Source organism: Lonchura striata, chromosome Z, assembly GCF_046129695.1.
Source record: "Lonchura striata isolate bLonStr1 chromosome Z, bLonStr1.mat, whole genome shotgun sequence".
Taxonomy (NCBI): Eukaryota; Metazoa; Chordata; class Aves; order Passeriformes; family Estrildidae; genus Lonchura; species Lonchura striata.
This window is the reverse complement of record NC_134642.1, coordinates 79,436,818-79,456,967: the sequence shown is the minus strand read 5'-3', so window position 1 is coordinate 79,456,967 and position 20,150 is coordinate 79,436,818. Positions and strand designations below refer to the sequence as shown.

The 20,150-nt window shown below is 34.1% G+C and overlaps 1 protein-coding gene across 1 annotated transcript in view; it reads right to left on the bottom strand.

Annotated features, from left to right (window-relative positions):
- Positions 1-20,150, bottom strand: part of MAN2A1 (mannosidase alpha class 2A member 1) — a 103,453-nt gene that overhangs the window by 21,894 nt on the left and 61,409 nt on the right. The window contains exons 13-18 of the mRNA XM_021524782.2: positions 14,781-14,946; positions 12,617-12,847; positions 12,219-12,341; positions 5,391-5,505; positions 1,718-1,851; positions 509-650 (exon numbers count right to left, since the gene is read on the bottom strand). Of these exons, the coding sequence (XP_021380457.1) occupies positions 509-650; positions 1,718-1,851; positions 5,391-5,505; positions 12,219-12,341; positions 12,617-12,847; positions 14,781-14,946 (911 nt within the window). The remainder of the gene's footprint in view (positions 1-508; positions 651-1,717; positions 1,852-5,390; positions 5,506-12,218; positions 12,342-12,616; positions 12,848-14,780; positions 14,947-20,150) is intronic.

Sequence of the window (20,150 nt, the reverse complement as noted above, 5' to 3'; positions counted from 1 at the left end):
GGTCATATTTATCCTTCATTTCACTAACAGTAATCTTCAAAAAAGCTGCTGTTGTTTTTCCTTGACAGAGAAGTTAGGCTATGCTGTATATACCTTAAGACTAATGCTGTCTATACTAAAGCAAACAAACAGAACAAAAAACATGATCGCATCCTTCTTAAGACCTCTCCTACTAGGGCTGTATGTTCTGCTATTTCATTGCTGAGTTCCACCAGAGTTCTTGGGTGAAACTTTATTGGTTCTGAAAATTTATTGCTGCTTCTGCCTTTTTTGCAATCTTTTTCCTCTGCTTCTAGTTTGAGAGAGATCTGTCATTGAAGATAACAGGATCTCATTTGGGACCAACCTCTTCTTCCTCTGTTATAGACATACTCGAAAAGTTGTCAGAGTGGGAGAAACTTATTTCCTCTCTTCAAATGTTCGTAGGTAAGTACAGTAATCTCTGAATGAACTATTTCAGAATACCATGAAGGAGAGACCTTTGTCATATCTTTCATCTTATATTTACCATTTTTCAAGCTAGCAACACCTAAAGACTGAGCTGAATGAAGTGTCAAACGAACACCAACATCTTGGATATAAGCCATGGTAGTCATAGGATAGATATTTGCTTGAAGAGGCAACTTGCTCATCGTCAGTCTAGGCTGGATCTACAATATGAACACAAAATTAAAAAACATACATTTTTTTAAGCAATTAAATTTCAAAGACATTTTCAGACATTTATCCCATGTGCTTTGGAAGAACAATCATCACAAATGTATTCACTCAACTGTATATTATTATTTAGCTTTTTTGAGATTTGTGGCTAAAATTACCACTTTGGAAACTGTAGCTTCAGTGTACTTTTAGATCAAAGAATATTAAAAAAATGTGAAAGATTCATCAAGGGAATCTACAAAAAGGGAGACTATAAAAAGGAATAATCACAGTTATAAAATGAGAGAAAAAAAATTCTCCTCTAGAGAGCAAGCAGTGAATAGATTTAAGGTAGCAGAAAAGGAATTGTTGTTTTATAATGGGAACTTATTGAAGCACTGTTGAAGTTCTTGAATGGTACATGACAAAGGAGTAGTAGTATTAAATTATTTCCATATTTAAATATTCATTGTCTCCAGCAAAATGCAGTGGTACCAGTAACTGGAAAACCAGTAGTCTTTTACTCAGGGAGTCATGGACACTGTATTTGCAAAACTATTTTTAGCAAGAAAGGAAGGTCAGGAAAAACAATTTTTCTCTCTTTTGTGTGTGCTGCACAGTTCAAGTTACGGCATAGGCCCTTTCCTCAGAATTATTACCAATAGAAAAAGTATAATATATCCAAAAATACACCATTTATTTCCAACACAGCAGTAAGCAGCTGTTCACTAGGTGTGTCCTTATACACTGTGTTATCCAATGGGTTTTAACTAAACAAACAAAACAGAGGAAAAGAAGTCATGCATATATACAAGCAACTAACTACATAACTTGTTGTATTTATAATTCTTTTCTTAAAAAGAATTTAAAGGAATACTCAATAAATTCCTTAAAAGCACACAGTTACTTCTCAGTCTAGTCTATGTCAAATTTTATAATAGGTACATTTTTAAAAAGTATTTCTCCTTTTAAATGATTAGTGCAGTTTAACATGAGAGTTTGTTTAATATAAGCTCTTTACATTTAGACAGTCAAAACCTGACACCCTAAGCTTTTACAAATAAAAGATGGTAATTACCTGATATCCATTAAGATCAGTATAGAATCTATTTTGACTGTTTATGTCAGATGAAATTCTCATTGCAAGTTCACGATTATATTCTCCTCTTATGTCCACAATATTGGAAACTTCAAGAGACTGACCTTCCAAACCTACATGAAAAAGATGCATTTAAAATCTCTAAAAGAGACTGCCACATGTGTAAGAGTGACTGTGCTCCCAGGACACAGTGATCTAGATTTTATTTTCTCTTATACCTAAGCAGATATTGGAAGACAGATCAGTTATGCAACAGATGATAGAGCAATATTTCTAATTTGGTATCAATTGAACAGACAGTCTGAAAGAGAGCAACATGTGGTAAGAACCACTGTGGGTTCTAGTAAACCAGTAGGGAACAGCACACAACTGTTAAGTGCAGTCTTTAAATAAATATGCTAGAGCAAGACCTGGACAGTCACTTCTCCTCTTCACTCTTAAGCAGCTGTCCCTATTCCCAGATGAGAATGAAGTTATTGTATTCTTGATAAAACTGTTCAACTGAGCAGGAAACTTTGAGCAGCTCCTTTAATGAAATTAGTGACAGTCTTCCTTAAAGACAGTGAATTAAGAAGTTTTAACTGATACAACCACACGCAGGGCACAAAACATTGTTGACAGGAAAAAAGTTCATATTTATTAAGGGATGGATTAGGTGTCTGAAAATTCAGACAAGCTGTACAGTGAGGTTTGTTTTTTGTTTTTTTTTTTCCCCTACAGTGCCTTGTACTGAAAATTAAATACCTTTAATAATAACCTGACCTTTTCAAACAGTTCAAGTCACAGTCTGGAGTGGAATCATACCATCATTCAGCATCACCATTTCTACCCTTTCTGCAGTCTAATGGGACTAATGATTGCAAAAAGAATTGCACCAAGCAGAACACAGATATGTATTTGTTCCCCCATCTATTTTAGAATCTAAATGCCACCTGCAGAAGTATAGCAACTGTTAAAATGTTAACATTTACCAATGGCTATTAAACTTCAGCGCTAAGTGAAAAACACTTGATTCAGCTAATTACTTCTATTTTTCCCAAACTGAGTCTGGAAAATGTGGATTTCTATGCTCCACTTTTGATGCTCCCATTAATAGATTTTCCAAATAGTTCAAGTACTTTTTCCAAATATTTAAAAGCATGAGTACATTAAGGAAGTACATTAAGCATGAGTACATTAATACAGTAATTTAGTTTAGACTGTCATTATTTTTGTACTGCCTAATTTGAGATAATACAAAAATATAACTATGAAGAAAGTAAAGTATGACAAGCTTCTCATAAAAGGATTCACAGAATCATGCTAATATCAAAAACAGATGCCAACGGCAGCAGAAGTTAAAAATCACTCAGTGGTCAATTACTGAACAGAGTTGTCAACTCAGAGTATTAAACAGATTAAACAGAATTTTAAGCCAAAAGTGGCAAAAGCTATCTTCCCCAAAATTACTGAAAATGTAGGAGTTGGGAGTGCTATCCAATAGCTGGATTAGCCACACAATCAGTCTTGCTACCCCTTGGCAAGTAGGTAGGTTACAACAGGAGATGAGGTTCTGATTTGGAATCAAAATGCATTTATACACATAGTGATTTTTTTCCACATGCTTTGTTACTGTACATATCTACTAAGTCTTCAAAATATCTTATTTTAATTGAAGTAATGCTATATAAATACTTCCCCTTGCAAAGCCAAGGAAATAGACCTCAGCAAAAAAATGATGCAAAGCTATCAGATTTTAAACCTTGAAAAAGTTTACTTAAAGAAATTTAGATAAAAACACATAAAAGAGCAAAGAGACAATATATAAAATATATTTTGCATAATTTTTCCTTGTCAAAGCTGGAAGCATGGTATAGGATTTAACGATGTATACATTACATATGTAATGGTGTAAGTATTGAAACACAGTGATGAATTTAAAAATTGTCAGAAAAACCAAAGGAAAAAGGTACACTCACATGGAAAGATAAATTTGTTTGGAATTGGCAAGCAAGTGATTTTCACTAACAATTCACTTTCTGTGAACTGTGAACTGAAATAATTCCAGCAGGCATTTAGTAGCAAATTAAAGAAAAAGGAGTACTACAGAGCAATCTATTTTAAAATAACAACATCACCCCTACAAAGGGGAAAAAAAAAAAGGCTTTTCAGGCTTTTTCCCTTGCTGAGAATTTTAGTTTACTAGAACTCACACAGGAATGTAACTTTATTTCCACATTCTTGGCAACCTGGTACCTCCTGACCTCAAAGTATCTTTTTTCATATAAGATGATTTTAACTATCTGTCACATAAAATAAAGAAACCATAGTTGTAGATATATGTTGTGTTTCCTTAGGTTCTTCAGCAATGAATGCAAACTCTTGGCTTCTGTTCCTAAGGAGTGTGAGTTTAAGTTTGATCCAGAATTACTATATAAGTTGGGAACTGAATTCTGATTAGCTTTTGGCGTATGTATAAACTCCAGCAGTGTCAAACCTCAGTGTACAAATGTCACAAAAATGAAGCATCTGAATCAATTTTAGTTCTAGATCGAAATACACTAGAACGAAAACAAAACAAAAAAACAAACAAAAAAAATCAGATGATGTCATTACTATTTTTGAAACCTAAAAGAAAGAAGGAGATGAGCAAGCAAGACTTTCAAAGTACTTATAACTTTTTTCTAGAAGTTGTTTAGGAAAAATAATTAAACATGATAAATAGGACTTTAAAAACATAAAGACAATTTTGATTCCTACAGTAAACTTGGTAATACAAAACACGTAAATTCCTTCAACTGGAAATATTAATCAATGCTCTTTTATCCCAGAATAATTCCACTAGATATAAATAATGAATAACTAAAAATGTATATTTCTCAATTACAGAAAGATACACAGGAAGCATGTTAACTCTGGTTTCTATATGAAAATAATTATATACAATCACACCATGACTTTCACCTTCTTTTACATTTTTCAAAGGCCAATTCCAATCAAGTTTGGAAGGGTAGAGAGTTTCCAAAATTACTGTTTACTTAGAATTTTCTTGGAAATCAATAGCTGAACAATATATATCTGAACTTAAAAAGAAAAGCAACTTAGGAAGAAAGCTGAAGGCAGCAAAGGAAAACTGGTATGATGTTATGTCCTAAGAGCCAAAAAATGACATTTGGTGCTGGTGCCTCTCAACAGACACAGATAACTCTGTCATGAGCTCACTCAAGAAGAAAAAGGACATACAAAGGGAGGTCATAAAATAACTAAAGCCTAAAGTTGTGAAGTAAACCAGACTTCTCTATTAAGGTCACTGATATATATTGTACTTCCATCAGTAAATGTGAAACTATGAAGGAAACTATATTCTTACATTCTCTCCAAGGTATTTCAAGTCTTTTTTCTGATTGTCAAAATATGTAGTTAGTTACAGCATTCAGATGAGTCAGTAAAGTCTGGAGGGGTATTTCCAACAAACCTATTGAGTTTACCACCTTAATGACTAGCATGATAGAGAAAAATCACAGTGCAAAGTGTAATGGGGTCAATACAACTTCAGTCTCATGAACTCTGCACTATTGCAGAGGTGCATTTAAACATTAAAAAGGCAGGTAAGATCCAAGATCATTGTGACATGAAATAGCTGCCAAGAGAGACAGAATTCCACAGCTCTTACCCTGGACTTTATATAGCCGTATGGTATGCGTCACGTGGTGAAAAAAACAAACAATTTCTGAGAAAATCACTCCATGAGCAACTCGTATGGTAGGTGGGTCTGTAAAAATATAAGGCTATAAAAAGAAAACAAAGTCAGAGTGGATATTTCAGAAGTTTTTCATAAATGTAGTGTCAATAAATTAAAGTATTTCATAAATATTAAAAGAGTGGGGTTTTTTTTAAACCACTCTAGATCTAAAACATTGGAGATTGAAATTTATTCCTAATCTGAATTCAGCAACTTCTCTTCAGAGTCTTATATTCTCTTTAGCTAAAATTAGGTTAAGTCTCATAACACATCTCACAAGTATTTTATGAGGATTAAAGGATACAAGGTCTACAGACAAGCACATGAAAGTATTGATATTGCATCTGGATTGAGATCTTTTGTTAGAAAAATTATAACTGCTAACCAGTAATTCAATAGTGCTCTTTCAAACTCTGGGGCAGGTGGTTTGACTCCCTGCATCAGTAGTGCACACTGCACAAGGAAAGCCTCTCCCTACTCTGCTGTGTAGATCAGTTTGCATATCCTTTGAAAACGGAAGAAAAAGCTTCTCCTTCATCAGAAGCAGACATAGCTGTCAGTGGAGCTCTCTGGAATGCAGGGTAGGGCTGGGAATCATTACGAAATGTCAATAAGGACAGTGGCTTACTACTCATGGCTCCCACAGATTAGGACAAACATTGCATAGTCACAATCAAACCAAGGAGAAGAAAATTATTTTTCCATGTAGTCACAGTATTTAGAGTTCTGGCTAGGCAAACAGTGACATTTAAAAAAAAAAACTGTTGATCCCACACTAAACTGTGTGCACCAGATGGAAATAAATGGATGGCTGCAAAGGTAAAAATTAAATGTTGAGTGTACAAGTCAAAAATGAAAATACAACACATGCAACTACCTCAAATAAAGACTTCACTTGCAAAAAACTCATCCCAAATGCATGAAAAACACATTATTCAGAGAGATCTAGGCAGAAAGCACTCAGAAGGTGGCTGTCTAACTTCTGTATATAGCACGGCCATAAGGACAGAGCGTGGTCTTTCTTGAAGCAATGACACCAAACATACATACATACAAAACACACTAGAGAAGGGCAAGTACAGGCAAATATCCAATATTCTTTGAGCATTTACCTTAATGTATAACAGGGAAGATTTCAAGAAGTATTGTATAAAAGAAAAAAGTGAAAGAGACTTTCAAGGGCAAAAAGCCACCTTTTCGATTCACATACTTATTCTTAGAGCTTCAGAATACTCTTTACTAAAAGCTTTGCCAGAACTACAAGAGGCAACTCTGCAGTTATCAACTACAGAAATATTCTGTACAGCAGTTTGGAAGAGAAATCGCAGGTACTTACACTTTGATAAGATTGTTTGGTTTAGGGTGAAAGGGCGTTTTCCTACAAAAAAATCTTATCCAGTTAATAAATAAAAAAACCCTCAAAATAGTGTTTTAGACTTCTTGATAGTCTACATGAAAAACTTATGGAACACTTCCACAGGATCCCATCTTGTCAATAAGACAGACAAATGTTATCTGTTATGCAAAATCCATTTACTAGGTGAGAAATACAGAAGGAATATGGTATTCAGGGGGCATATTAGATAGATGAGCTAATATGCTGTGATAAAAGAAGATCTGAAGACCAGATCTTAAGTTAAAACCTCTTATTTCCATGAAAAACTGACAATATCCATAACTGTAGACTGAATTCTCCCCTTCTGGCAGAAGAGACTTATTTGCTTTTCTATTACATATAGGCAGAGAAGACAAACTAATTTAATCAGTGACTACCTGACTTTTAGAAGTTAAAAATCCCACAAAGGAAGGACTGGATGACCAAACAAATGGTGGAGTAATCAAACCCTTCAAATTCCTCCCTGCAGGGCAGAGCAACATGAAGATACTCAAGCTAGAAAAAACAGACTGAAACAGCACCTAAAGGAACTCTCAGAAAAGGAACTGAAAAACTTGAGGTCATCAGGACAAGCCAGTGAGCTGTGGTCTAGAAGAATGTCACTTAGACAGCGGACTGCCAAATGTATTCTGTTATCACAGTAACACAGATCTTAAGGCATTGTGTAGTTTGTAAGAGTAGTTTTTGCTCCACTCTCACTGGAGGTAGCCAGCAAAATGGAGAGATGCTGGGTGAGTGGCAGGAATATAAAAGGTTGTGTACTTACTAGAAAAAAATTACCTGAAGTAATTTCAAAAATTAAAAAATATACTAAACCCAAACATTTGGAGGAACTCTTTTCCATTGAGTTTTTTAGTACAAAACATGAGTGTGATATTGACAACAGCTATCAAAATACATAGAAAGCTGAAATGAAATGGATATATCAGCTCTCAGATTATAGGATGTTGCCACAAATGTTAAGTTCACACACCTGAGCCTCCAGGCTGCACATGTAGCCAAATCAGCTCCTCTTCTGAAGATAAATGCAACTTATTTATTAAGTTATAGACTGTTCTGAACTAAACAAAAAGATGAGTTGATCCTTTTCCTGGAAAAGGAACTGTTATTTTGCAGATATTGCCTGAAACTAATCAATTTTTAAAAAATAGTAATTCATTTTGCTAGGACATGCATTGAGTTTGCAAGCCTCTAATTCAGTCACAGTGCTAGAAAAGGCACAAAAGAGGAAGGTGGCTTACAAAGGCAGATGCTACCAGGCAGTTTTGGGGATAAGACAAGTTCTTTCTGATAGAAAGAGTGGTGATATGATATACACTCAAGTTCTCACGGATGACTGATCTTCCCTGATTATTGGGCAAGCAGGGAAAATGAAGTCAAAATATGGCAGCGACAGAACAGGGGAGCCTTCAAATTCATGTTTAGTGCCTAGAAAAGCACTAATCTTAGAACTTGATTTGTTGATAGGTGCCAGGAGAAATACCAGTTCAGATCCTATGGAGATATAATTGCCCAGGTTTGCCTCACCAAAAACATTTCAATCAACCAAGCTTTCACTTTTAAACAGGAAAACATCTTTATGCATTGAATACGCAGTTATTCTAGAATCATTGTAAAGATCCTTGGTGAGATGCACAGGTCTATGAAAGGCTCCTGGTCCCGGATCTGAAATACAAATGTACTTTTGATGTGAAAGTCTAGGGCAATGTGGAAAGAACAAACAATGATAGACATTTGCAAAACGGATTTGACAAAGCCCTTATCTCAATTCAGTGTTAAGTCTGCTTTGCAAACAAGCATGGACTAAAGGACCTTCCAGCATGAAGTAATCTGTTATTACTCACACTTTAAATTGGAATAAAAACATGTTGCTTTCATACCCAATGGCTAGCCTGAAGACTTTACTTTCTAAAGAGTTAAAATAAATAGCTGCTGTAATATCTGTTCCCCTCAGCTCCAGTGGAATGAATTCCATTGTATAAGATGCAGCAGCCTAGTGAGGCAGCTTTTGTTGAGGCTGGAAATCAGAATTTTTCAGAAACAGGACAACAGTACTATGGGTCAAAGGGTTCAGAAATCATCTTTCTGTATTCCTATTTGAGAGAAATAAGACAATCTCTTTTTTGGAAAGATAGTGGGAAGGAGGCCTGGGGAGAAGCTAGCTAGGAATTATAAGGGAGACTACCTGGAACCTCATGGATCCCTATAGTATATTAAAATACTTAAAATCAAAACAGGTGCCAAAGGGTGGAAATAATTGGGTATACACCTTCACCAAAACATTTACTGGCTTGTATAGAAAATGCAGCCTGGAGGCATGAAGTATGGGCAATTAACTTTTTCCCCTTGTAGAAAACTAAAGCATTCCTAACCGTTTTAGTGTGGCCAGGAAACTTCTGATAGTGAAGCACACTGTTGGTCTGAGTGCCAATAAAACTATGCCCAGGGAAAGGTTTTCAACAATACATGAAATGTTCTGCATTGGTCTAAAATTAAAAAAAAAAAAAAAAAAAATCACAAGACAAAGCCTGCAGGAAAAGGTGTTTCTCAATAGCAGATTGATCCTTATTTGCCAGGTTTGAGGTTAGACTGAGCTAATATCCTGTATTTCGGCTCTAGCACTAGAGATCCTGCAAGGGAAAAAAAAAAATAATCTGTTTTCTTATATATTCTGTTGGTACATAAGTACCTATGGAAACTAGTACATACACAGAATCACAGAACCAGCTCCCTGAGGGAGAATCAAAACTTCCTAGTCTGGGTGTACCAAAAACCATCACTTGGATACTGAAAAACTTATCTGTAAAACAAAAAAATCAACTATTCACATTGATCCCACGAACATTTAGCATCTGATGCTTTGGAAAAAACTGCTTTGCTCTATTCCCTATTGATACCAATTAGGGCTAGTAAGAAGTCATCACATATTGACTTGTCTTGAATACACAAAAGAAAATACAGACATTTAACTGTTTCAAAGTTTATTGAATACCGTGAGTTTTTTCCCCACAGATCTACAAAAAAAAACCAACCAACCAAAAAAAAAAAAAAAAAAACCAAGTTAGATATTCTTCACAAAATCACAGGAGTTGAAAAACATGTTTTGTCTTTATGAACAGGACACTGCTTATACTTATTGTGAGGCCCAAGAAAATCCCTTCCTTTCAAACTTTGTTATCATTGTCAATCAGGTGCACTGCGCTGCCATTTAAAAAAATTAAGATGCTGCCTTTTTCCCTGGTGCCTTGCTTTCTCTTTTAATTTTGGAGGAAAAACAAAGGCATGGTAGGGGGACTGTCCTATCTCTCTAGACCTGCAGGACGGAGACCCCACTCTGTGCCACTCTTCTGGACTTTGCACGGTTCATATTGTTCATAATTATGGTTAGACAAATGATTAAACAAGATGAAGAAAAATAATTTCTGAGTATTGCAGAACTGAAAACAACGTAACCAAAAGATTTATCAGCCATAAAATTAATCAGTTAACAAAGGCAAAGAAAACATATAACCCTACTCATACTGGAGGAAAGCAGTCCAACATAAAAAGCAATTATTCTTTGCAAATTTTGCTGTAAAACATAGGGTAAAGGAGGTAACAAAAAAATCAAAATAACAACACCTAGCCAAAAATCAAGAAAATTACCTGCCATCTATCCTGCCAATTCACACAAGGACTTAGAAAGTTAGTCAATCCACATTACACTAAGAACCCTGAACAGATGGCATTTCTTTTAAGAAAGAAAGCATTAGCTCAAACTAGTTTAGAAATTACTATAGAATTACTCTGTTATTCCCATTGGGACAATTTAATTAGTGTTATTAAAATGCAAGCCAAATGAGCCTTATGGTGAAGCAAACTATTAATGAAGGAGAATTTTCAGAAGTATAAAAATTTCATTTTTATTGTATAAAATGTTCAGAAGTTGAACAGCACTCTTTTAATGTTAACTTAAAATGTAGTTTAATTTAATTTTTCTTTTCTAATTGTGCTTTCAGACATGTGACAGACATTTTCTGTTTAAACCATACAATTTTGCTATCCCAATTTGTCCAGACTTTTATAAAGCAAATTACTTAAATGTATAGTTAAAATTACGTAACTGCTAGATTTAGTGATTATTTTGAAAAGCAAAAGATGAAATAGAATATAACATGAAATTAGTTAAAGTATGGCCACGCAACTACTGAAAGGTAAAAATTAAAAAACCTAAGTGATATTATTCAACTATTCACAGATTAAAAAAAAAAAAAAAAAACCACAATAAAATGAAGGAATATGAAATGGCATTTTAAATTAATGATAAGGAAACACTGATGAACATTTCTGAAGTAAATTATGGGACTAAATACACTAAATAGTTCAAACCTGTCAAATCACAGACCTCAAAAGGTGTGCTTCTAGGAAAGACTGCTAAAAGAGAAGGAAACTGTCTTGTTTCCTTCTAGACTGATTTACACAGAGGAAGAAATAGGAAAAGAAAAAAAGAAAACAGAAAGAAAGAAAGCCAAACACCTTTCCCTCCAGCCAAAAAGTAGAATGATTACTCTTGCATATTTCCTAAAATGGTAAGCATAGAGCTCATCGTTTGCCTTATGTATGAAACTTGAGTTTTCAAAAGATAAACTCAGAAGAAATATGCTGCCAACTAGCTAGCTTCATAAATGTACATTATTTTATCTTTTGCCTTCTGAAATATTACCCTTCCAGTCCCAAAAGGGAAGCAGTAGACTCCATATGGTAATGAAGTCACTGTAAGAACACTGCCATCTCCCAGTTTCCAATTTGAAAACTACTAGGACTATGCTGTTGCTCTCCAATAATTACACAGCTAAAAATACAGATAACCCTAGAGAACTAAATCAGAACAGTTCCTTACTACTCTGTCTTTATATTCACCAATTGGGACTCAGTATCTTAATTACTATATTAAACTAAGTATGCTAATATCAACTTAAAAAGTAGCTCTGAACCAGAAGCAACACATTCAGAATTATAAAAAATAAAAATCAGAAAAGTGAAGATGTAGAAATTAATCAGTACACATTTTTATCATAGAAAGTAAAACTGAACTTATTTCATCAATAATGAATGGTGGCATCTCACTGAATTTCTGGCAAGGATTGCATTTTAATTTTTTGTGGGGGGGATTTTCACATTTTCAAATTTCTATTGTGTTGTTGCTCTGATGTAGGACTAGGAAGTATGAACTTCTGCCAACCATTTCAATAGCCCATGTCATTATGTCTAGCCATACACAGCTTTTATTTCAGTTTTGGGGATAACTAGCTTTTCCAATCTATACTTGCCAAACACTTTAAATTACTTCAAGATTAGAATTTCTTTGCAAACACAAAGTTTACCTTGGCATCTCCATCAGGTAAGAAGAGATAAGCTCCACTTTTATCTCGGTTACTGGTAGTTCCATACCAAGCAAACTCCATCTTCATTTGATGATTTTTACCATCTTCCTTGGTGTTTATTTTCTAAAAGGACAGAGATTCATGTTAGTTTTCCATAAATATTTCCATAAATATTTCCATAAATATTCCATGTTGTTTTCTTTAAATAAAAGGAGCAGGTTGTAGACACTCGAGTATCAAAAAATCTCTGAAATAGTAATTTACCTGAAATCGAATTATATTAGTAGGCAAGTCTTTCTTTTCTGAGTTGTAGTGCAGTATCTTTATTTATTTATTTTATTTCCATAAAGCAGCACAAAAAAGTAAAATATAGTGTTTTGAAATAAAATATAACATACCTCCAGTAATCCAGACATTCCAGAAAACCATAATTTCATGTATGTATTTTCTAAGATTATATTATCCACAGAATGCTGCATCTCTTTTATCTTGAAAATCTCATCTGGCATCTCCTCCCTGCTATTCCTTACATATATGTTATAGTCAGCTAAAACTGCTTCTGAACTCTCATCCTCCAGAAGCTGGTAAACTCCAATCCCAAGAGGTGGTAGATGTGCCACAAAAGACATCTGTTGGGAGCAAATAAGTAACCATTACTAAAAATAGCAAAAATATCAACTTTTTATACAGAATTTATTCCTTTTATTCAGAGTTATTCCTTTTGCTTGAATAATTTTAGGATGGCTGAGTTTTCCCATAGTCCATAAATAAATATGAAAAACTAACAAACAAAAATATCTACATGACTAATTTGCTTAACATCAAGATTACCATTATATTTATACAATAACAATTTTGAATCTTGTTAAGAATATTAATTGTGATATGCAGTTCTGAGTATATTTGCTTTTCATTGAAGATGCATGTGTACTGGATCAAGACTCACAGACTCACTTATCACAGACTCTACTTATCACTTGATTTTGAAATTTAAATTTAAAAACACATGAATTTAAATAACTAAGTATAAAGCAAGAGTCTCATTTTCAGTCTCTGGTTTTTTAGGAGCTATAATCTGCATAGAAGAGTAGTACACAAGGTACATCTCCAACACAATTTGTTTAGAATTTAAAGTCCAGAAAAGTAATTTCACTTCCTCTTCTTCATACAATAAAAATACTAATTTTTGTGCTGGTTTTGGCTGGGATTAACTTAAATGTCTTCATAATAGCATTTTTGGCACTTGGTTTCAGTATTAACCACTTTGATAACACTGTGATAAATATCTCAGCTCCAGCTAAGCAAGGCTTATGCAGTATCAGGGCCCTTTCTGCTGCTCCCCTGGGAGGAGACTGGGGATGCACAAGGAGTTGGGGGGACACAGCCAGGACAGCTGACCCCAGCTGACCAGAGGGATATTCTAGACAATGCGACATGATGCCAGCAACAAAAACTGCCAGAAGAAAAAGGATGGGGGGATGTTTGGAGTGATGGTGCTTGTTTTCCCAAGTCACTGCTCCACGTGATGAAGCCCTGCTCTGCTGGGGATGGCTGGGCACCTCCTCAGCCTTGGGACACAGTGAATGAATTCCTTGTTTTGCTTTGCTTGTGTGCACAGCTTCAGCTTTACTCACAATCTTTCTCACCAATGCCCATCCAATTTTTTCTTCCACCCTCACTGGGTCAGTGAGTGAGCAAGTGTGTGGGGTAGAGCTATTTAGCAAGGTTTACTCACAATAATTATCCCTTTGGAACACAACTCAGAGATAGTTATTGAATCAGCTTCACAGAATATTATCCTGAACCAAATTCCTACGTCAAAAGGAATCAAAACATAAGACTGAAAGGGGTCTATTGCTATTACAGTCATACACTATTACTATTTCATTTAAAAATTTATTTCATTAAAACTTTTTTCATTAAAAATTTATTTAATTAAAAATTTAATGAAATAAATTTCTGATATGTCATGTGATCATTGAAGACAGTTTTCTATAATGATGTACAACCCAAATATTCTTAGAAGTTTTGCTTCAAATAAAAAACAGGAGATGGGCTTGAAGATATCTGTCCAGCTTGAGTATTTGGAAGGGAAGAGGACATCTAAATGTAAATGCTTGAGTCATTTCATGTGCAAGACCTTCCAGCTGGAGTGCTTGAGAACATACAGACATGTTTGACTGTGTGTACAGACTGGCACTTGAAGGAAGAAGCAGCTCAATTGAGAAAGCAAGGGGAAAAGACACACATCCAGTATTTTCCAGTCACGCAGCTGAAACTGATCCTTTAAATGTAGTAAATTATATCACAAAACTTTAACAGCAAACTTTAACAGCTTACCAGTTTAGAAGAGATTAATGCAAAACATGTGTATGTTGAGTTTTTAGGGGGTTCTTCGGTGAGGTTTCTTTGGTGTTTTTTCTTATAGTGACTGAATTAATAGTATTGTCTACGGAGAACAGAATGGCCAATATGCGCAGTACACTTTCCATTTTCTTCAACTATGAAGCTACAGTAGCTATCAAAAACATATTTTAATGCTTTTAATTTAAAGTAAGGTACCTGATAAGCTTCATGTGATACTGTAGTTGCTCCATCCCAAACAGCACTAATCTGGACAGTAACAGGTTTTCCCAAAGGAGACAATAATTTAACTCTGGGTGAATTCACATTGACTGAAACCACTGAAAATCGCTCTTGCTCCGTAGGATTATGTATCAAAAGGTATCTGAAAGAAACATATTTACTAAATTATCTTTTAGCAACCAAGCTTGCCTCCTTCAGGTTTAATGTTACTGCACATAAATTTTACATACAAAGAATTAAAACAACATTAGAACAACAGGTACATACCACAACAAATAAATATACAAAACATAACTAAGAAACAATGGATATTTAACATCAGATTATTATTATTATCATTATTATTCTTATTTGCAGATCTTTTCTTAATGCTATTACTTGTCCAAGAAATTTTGAAAATTCCTTACAAAAAATACGTCTATTTCCCATTAAAATTGCTAAAGATTTGCTATTAACAGTTGCAAGCAGAATCAAGACATTTAAGGGTATTTTAAATGTATTTTTCGGGCTGAACTATCAAATTCTCATCCACAGTTGCCTCTTTTTAACACAGCTTAGAAAAAAATGAGTGAAGAATACTGGCTCTACATATATATATTCAATAAAGGAACTAGTTTCTCTCTTCTATAAATGAAATACAAAATTATTTAAATTATGATTTAGCATCATTCATTATGGCAACTATTTGCATATCTTCTTAATAGGTACATATGGAATAACTATTTTTTTCCACAGTCTTCCATTTGAGCATAGATTATGCTATTAACCAAAAGAATCAGCCCTGAGCTGAAGACTGCCTTTATTAGCCTATATAATTTTTATTATTACAGATTCATGTATTGCAAGGTATAGAAAAACATTTGTAGTATAGAAGGTATAGAACATTTGTGGTTCATACATATGTAGGACTATCATTGTACTTCTTGCCTTTTCACTGACAGGCTCAAAGAATGGAGTGCTTACAGCTGTTCCCTGACGTTTCCCTCTGTTCATGTCATCCTTTAGAAGCCTTTAACAACAAAATCTGCTCTTGCCAAAACTTCTGGTGTTTTCTTAACTATATACAGAAGAACCAATACTCTATTTTCAATGTCCTTAACACTCTCCACTGTAAAGCAGTTTACTTCTTCATGGGATCTGATCTTACATCAGTTCCCATGAGATCAATTTCTTATGAAATCACTCCTTCCACATTTCTTCTGAGCAGATTCTCCTTCTTCTCTACTCTGTGTTTTCTATGCAGATTCTTCAGGGTTTTGTCCATGGTTCTGTTTCTTTTGCTTTCACATCTTAAACCAAATTCAGTTACCCCCTTCACAGAGTAAAACAATTCACCCAGAATTATCTCCACCCACCCAACCTACAAATCTTATTCAGAATCCTGACCAGGCCACCATTTCCCCCTTATCTTCTTACTGGCTTCCTTTGTTTGCCTGTATCAAACTTAGCTAGTAAATTTCCCAGCACTTCACTGCTACCCTATTATTTCACAATCAGTATAAAATGAAAGGTCAACTCCAGCTTCTCATTAGTTGAATAAACAAAATCAGAGGCCTTTTTATATCAAGAACTTTTGGACTACTTGCCATATATCAAATGAGCATAGCATAAAAAATATTTTCTTTTTAACTCCTTAAATTCCTGTGCTGAAGTATTGTTTAAATCATGATCTTAAGGTATACCAAGGATTTTCAATGTGCATTTGTGATCACAACCAAAAATGCTTTTGGATGCTTTCTTTTGGCCTGTTTAATGCTGAAGACTCCTAGGTTACTAGATAATGTAATAGTTAACCATATTCTGGGTTAGCTTTCAGAGTCATTAAGAACTTGGGCAAGATTTTCTGAGAACCTCCCCTAGACCTGGGTAGGGCAATTTGTACTTAATGTGGAGTTGTCTTTATTCAGAGAAAGATTTTAATTTAATGTGTTTTGGTTAATCTCAATAGGTGTTTTTTGTTGGTTTGTATTGGTGTTTTGTTTTTTTTTTTTAAGACATTCATGGAATGAAAAAACCTAGCTAAACCAACCCTGCTCTCAGTCTTAATCCATTACAAATTAGGAAGAGAAAAGAAATTATACCAAATTTTTTTAAGAGCTCCTCATGTACTGTGAAAAAAGTGTTAGGAACTCTGTCAGAAACAATACAGACTGAGAGATGATTGAACAACAAAGCTCAGAATAAATCCTCATTCTCATCCATCAACAGAACACCACATCTTTTTTTCTTTATTCTTCTTATACAATTGAATTTTTCAATTCTTATGCCTCCAAGTAAAAGGAGACCTTATCCATATAATAATTTTTCAGTAATGCTACACATCTTCATGAAATTTAAATTATCTGCCAAGCAAAGAACATATTAGTGCAATAAATAGTTCCAGAAACTTTGTTCACCTTCCCATAGGTACAAACATATTTCACAACTTTAATTAGTTGCATGACAATTTCACTTATAACAAAAGACCTTATGAACTGCAGCATTATTATTATTATTATATTTCATCAGACTATTTTTAAAAAATTGCATTGGATTAAACAAATCTATTGTATCAAAATAGATACATTTTTAAGTCCTTGAATCAATGTGTTTTAAGTTCATTGTGTGTGTGTTGACTAGTAAGATAGAGGAGGCTAGCAATGACAGGGTAGATTTTCAGCACTTAAAATGCAGAAGTTTTGACGAGGTGCTAATATTTTGTTCTGACATACAATTTTAGGAGGACTGCAGTAGTTACAGAAAGCAAGATAATTCTTGTGCATTTACAAAAGCATTTACTAATGTAATTAAATCACATTACTTCTGAAGTACCATTCAACTTCCACCCTTAAATAATATAGGATGTTAAAATTGTAGATTTTATTTAAAAAAAAAAAAAGGAGCTACACCTTACTTAAGCTGTATCATTGCAAAAACTGTCAGACAAAAAGCTGTGTAAAATTGCTTAATGCACTGTGGTTGCATTACAGAGAGAAGCAACCTCATAATATTTAAAGGTTTTCTACTCCTTATCTTAAGGCAAAAACATGAATATTACTGTCTTTCAAAAAAAGCAAGCAAATATTTTCTTTTCATTATTCAGTTAACTGGTCTTTAGCAACAACACCAATAAAACTATTAAAGTTTACCTCTTTCATTCAGTTAAAGAGTGAAGGGTTACTGGTAAAATTAATATGAAAAATTATATCTGATATATTTTACATTAGAGGCACCACAATGGCCAACAATTTAATGATTTATTTTATTTATTCAAGAAATCTAAGAATCCTAAAACTATGTTAAAATAAACTGCATTGAAATAAAAAACCATGACTAAACCACTCATATGGAGACCACATATTTCACCTCTGCACTCGCAGCAGGAGTTAACTGTTCCCAGTCCATTCAAAAAAGAGAAGTTATTGTAGATTTGAACTCTTAATCCTAAATTGGATGCATCACAAATACTTAAAATTTAAGAAAAGAAAATCCTGACACCTTTTCAGACACCTTTGGAAAGATACACCTTAAATTCTTTTACCCCATACTTTTTTGAGTCTCTGAGACTAAAAACAGGTCTTTTAGTCATATAAGCATGAGCACTTTCCCTAGATAATCTACTATTAATAACCGTAATAAACTCTATTAAATGTATACATACAAGAATATTTTGACCAGTCTTTCCTGTAGTAAGAGATTTAACTCGTTATGGAATATTTTCAGCAGGAGCTGGAATGCACACCACCCCTTCCACCTCCCCTCTTCTTACTTCAAATACTTTAATTCTTAAATTAAGAAAAATATGTAAAGTGCTGTAGCTTTATTTGCAGACAAAAATATGAATAAAGATGATTTATTTAGATCTCTAACAACTTTAATCTCTGCCTCCTAAAATAAGATTTTTCTTAGAAGAGCGTCAGAATTTCAAAATATCACTCTTTTCTGTTTCTCCAATGTGTATAAACATATAGGCATATATGTTGATACACACATTTACTGGTAACACCTGCAACACAATTACCATAATTACCACTTCCTATTGAAGTTCATTCATCCTTCCTTCTCAAGGGATGCATTCAACTAAGATGAGAAACCACAATTCACTATTAGTAAATGTCAGAGCATCATCTGTGATAAGGGCTTATTCAAAAAACACCTTTCAAGGCACTTGGGATTTACAGTTCAAGACAACAGTGTTCATTGTTCATCAGAGTAACTTTATTCAAATACATCTGGAGCACCAGTTCCTTGAGGACCTCTAGCTCAGATAGATGAATTTAACTGAAATTTCTACAGTAAACCTTCTGAGACAGACTGGAGCATTTTCCATTATAAATGGATTCAGAGTCAGTTCTTTGGACTCATAAGCATAATTTTAATGCAAAGTTACATGAACAAAACTTTCAAAGTGATTAGCTTCTTTCCATCTCCTCCTACAAAGGCCAAGGTAAAAACCATCTAAGTAGTGAAAAAAAAATGTAATAAGTACACCCAAAACTGAGATAAGATACAAGACATGAAGCTAAATATCAGTGGTCTTCCAGTGAAGAACAAAAGAGAACAGATGCAAGTGAGTTCTGAAAGAAACAAGAGAGGAATAATGAAAACAGATTTAAATGCTTTATACTATAGAGAAAAGGAATTTAAGTAACTACATATGTTAAAGGTCACCAGAGAGGCTGGTGGGTTAGAAACCACAATTCAGCTACAAATGCATCCTGGCTTCTTGACTCTTGATGCACTTTGATAGACTAGGACTTTAAAATTGTAAACAAAACTGAAATTCTCTAAAAAAAAAATCCTCTTACTGGTAATAGAACCAAGAACCAAAAATGTCTCACATCTTAAAATTACAAGAAAGAATTGCTTTGAAAGGTGAGGGAAGAGTCAGTAGGAAGTAATGTTTAATTACCAAACATTGATGTATATGAGGTAGAAACAAGCTAGGTCTTAATATTTAAACTGTATAAAGCACTGCTTGCCATGGAAGCTTCCAAAAATACCATTAAAAAATCAAAACTACAAGACTTCTGATGTATGGTGGAATTTCAACAAAACCCCCCCTAAAAATTCCAAGAGATTACAATCGTTAAGAAACTGTCATGAATTGCCATTACACAGATTCATGTCTTTGGGGATGGAGGTACATGGAAGGAAAAGAATCAAGACCATCTAATTAAACCAAGCATTTATCTGTTCATTTTGTTATTTAAAAAGCTCTCTTTCCTTGTTGGAGGGGGCCATGGGGAAAAACATAGAATAAAACCTAAATTAAAAATTCCCTTTTCTGAAGACGGAAAACTCTACTGAATACTTATTCAAACTGGTAGGTGTAAAAAATAAAAAAAGTTATGTCAAGTTACTTAG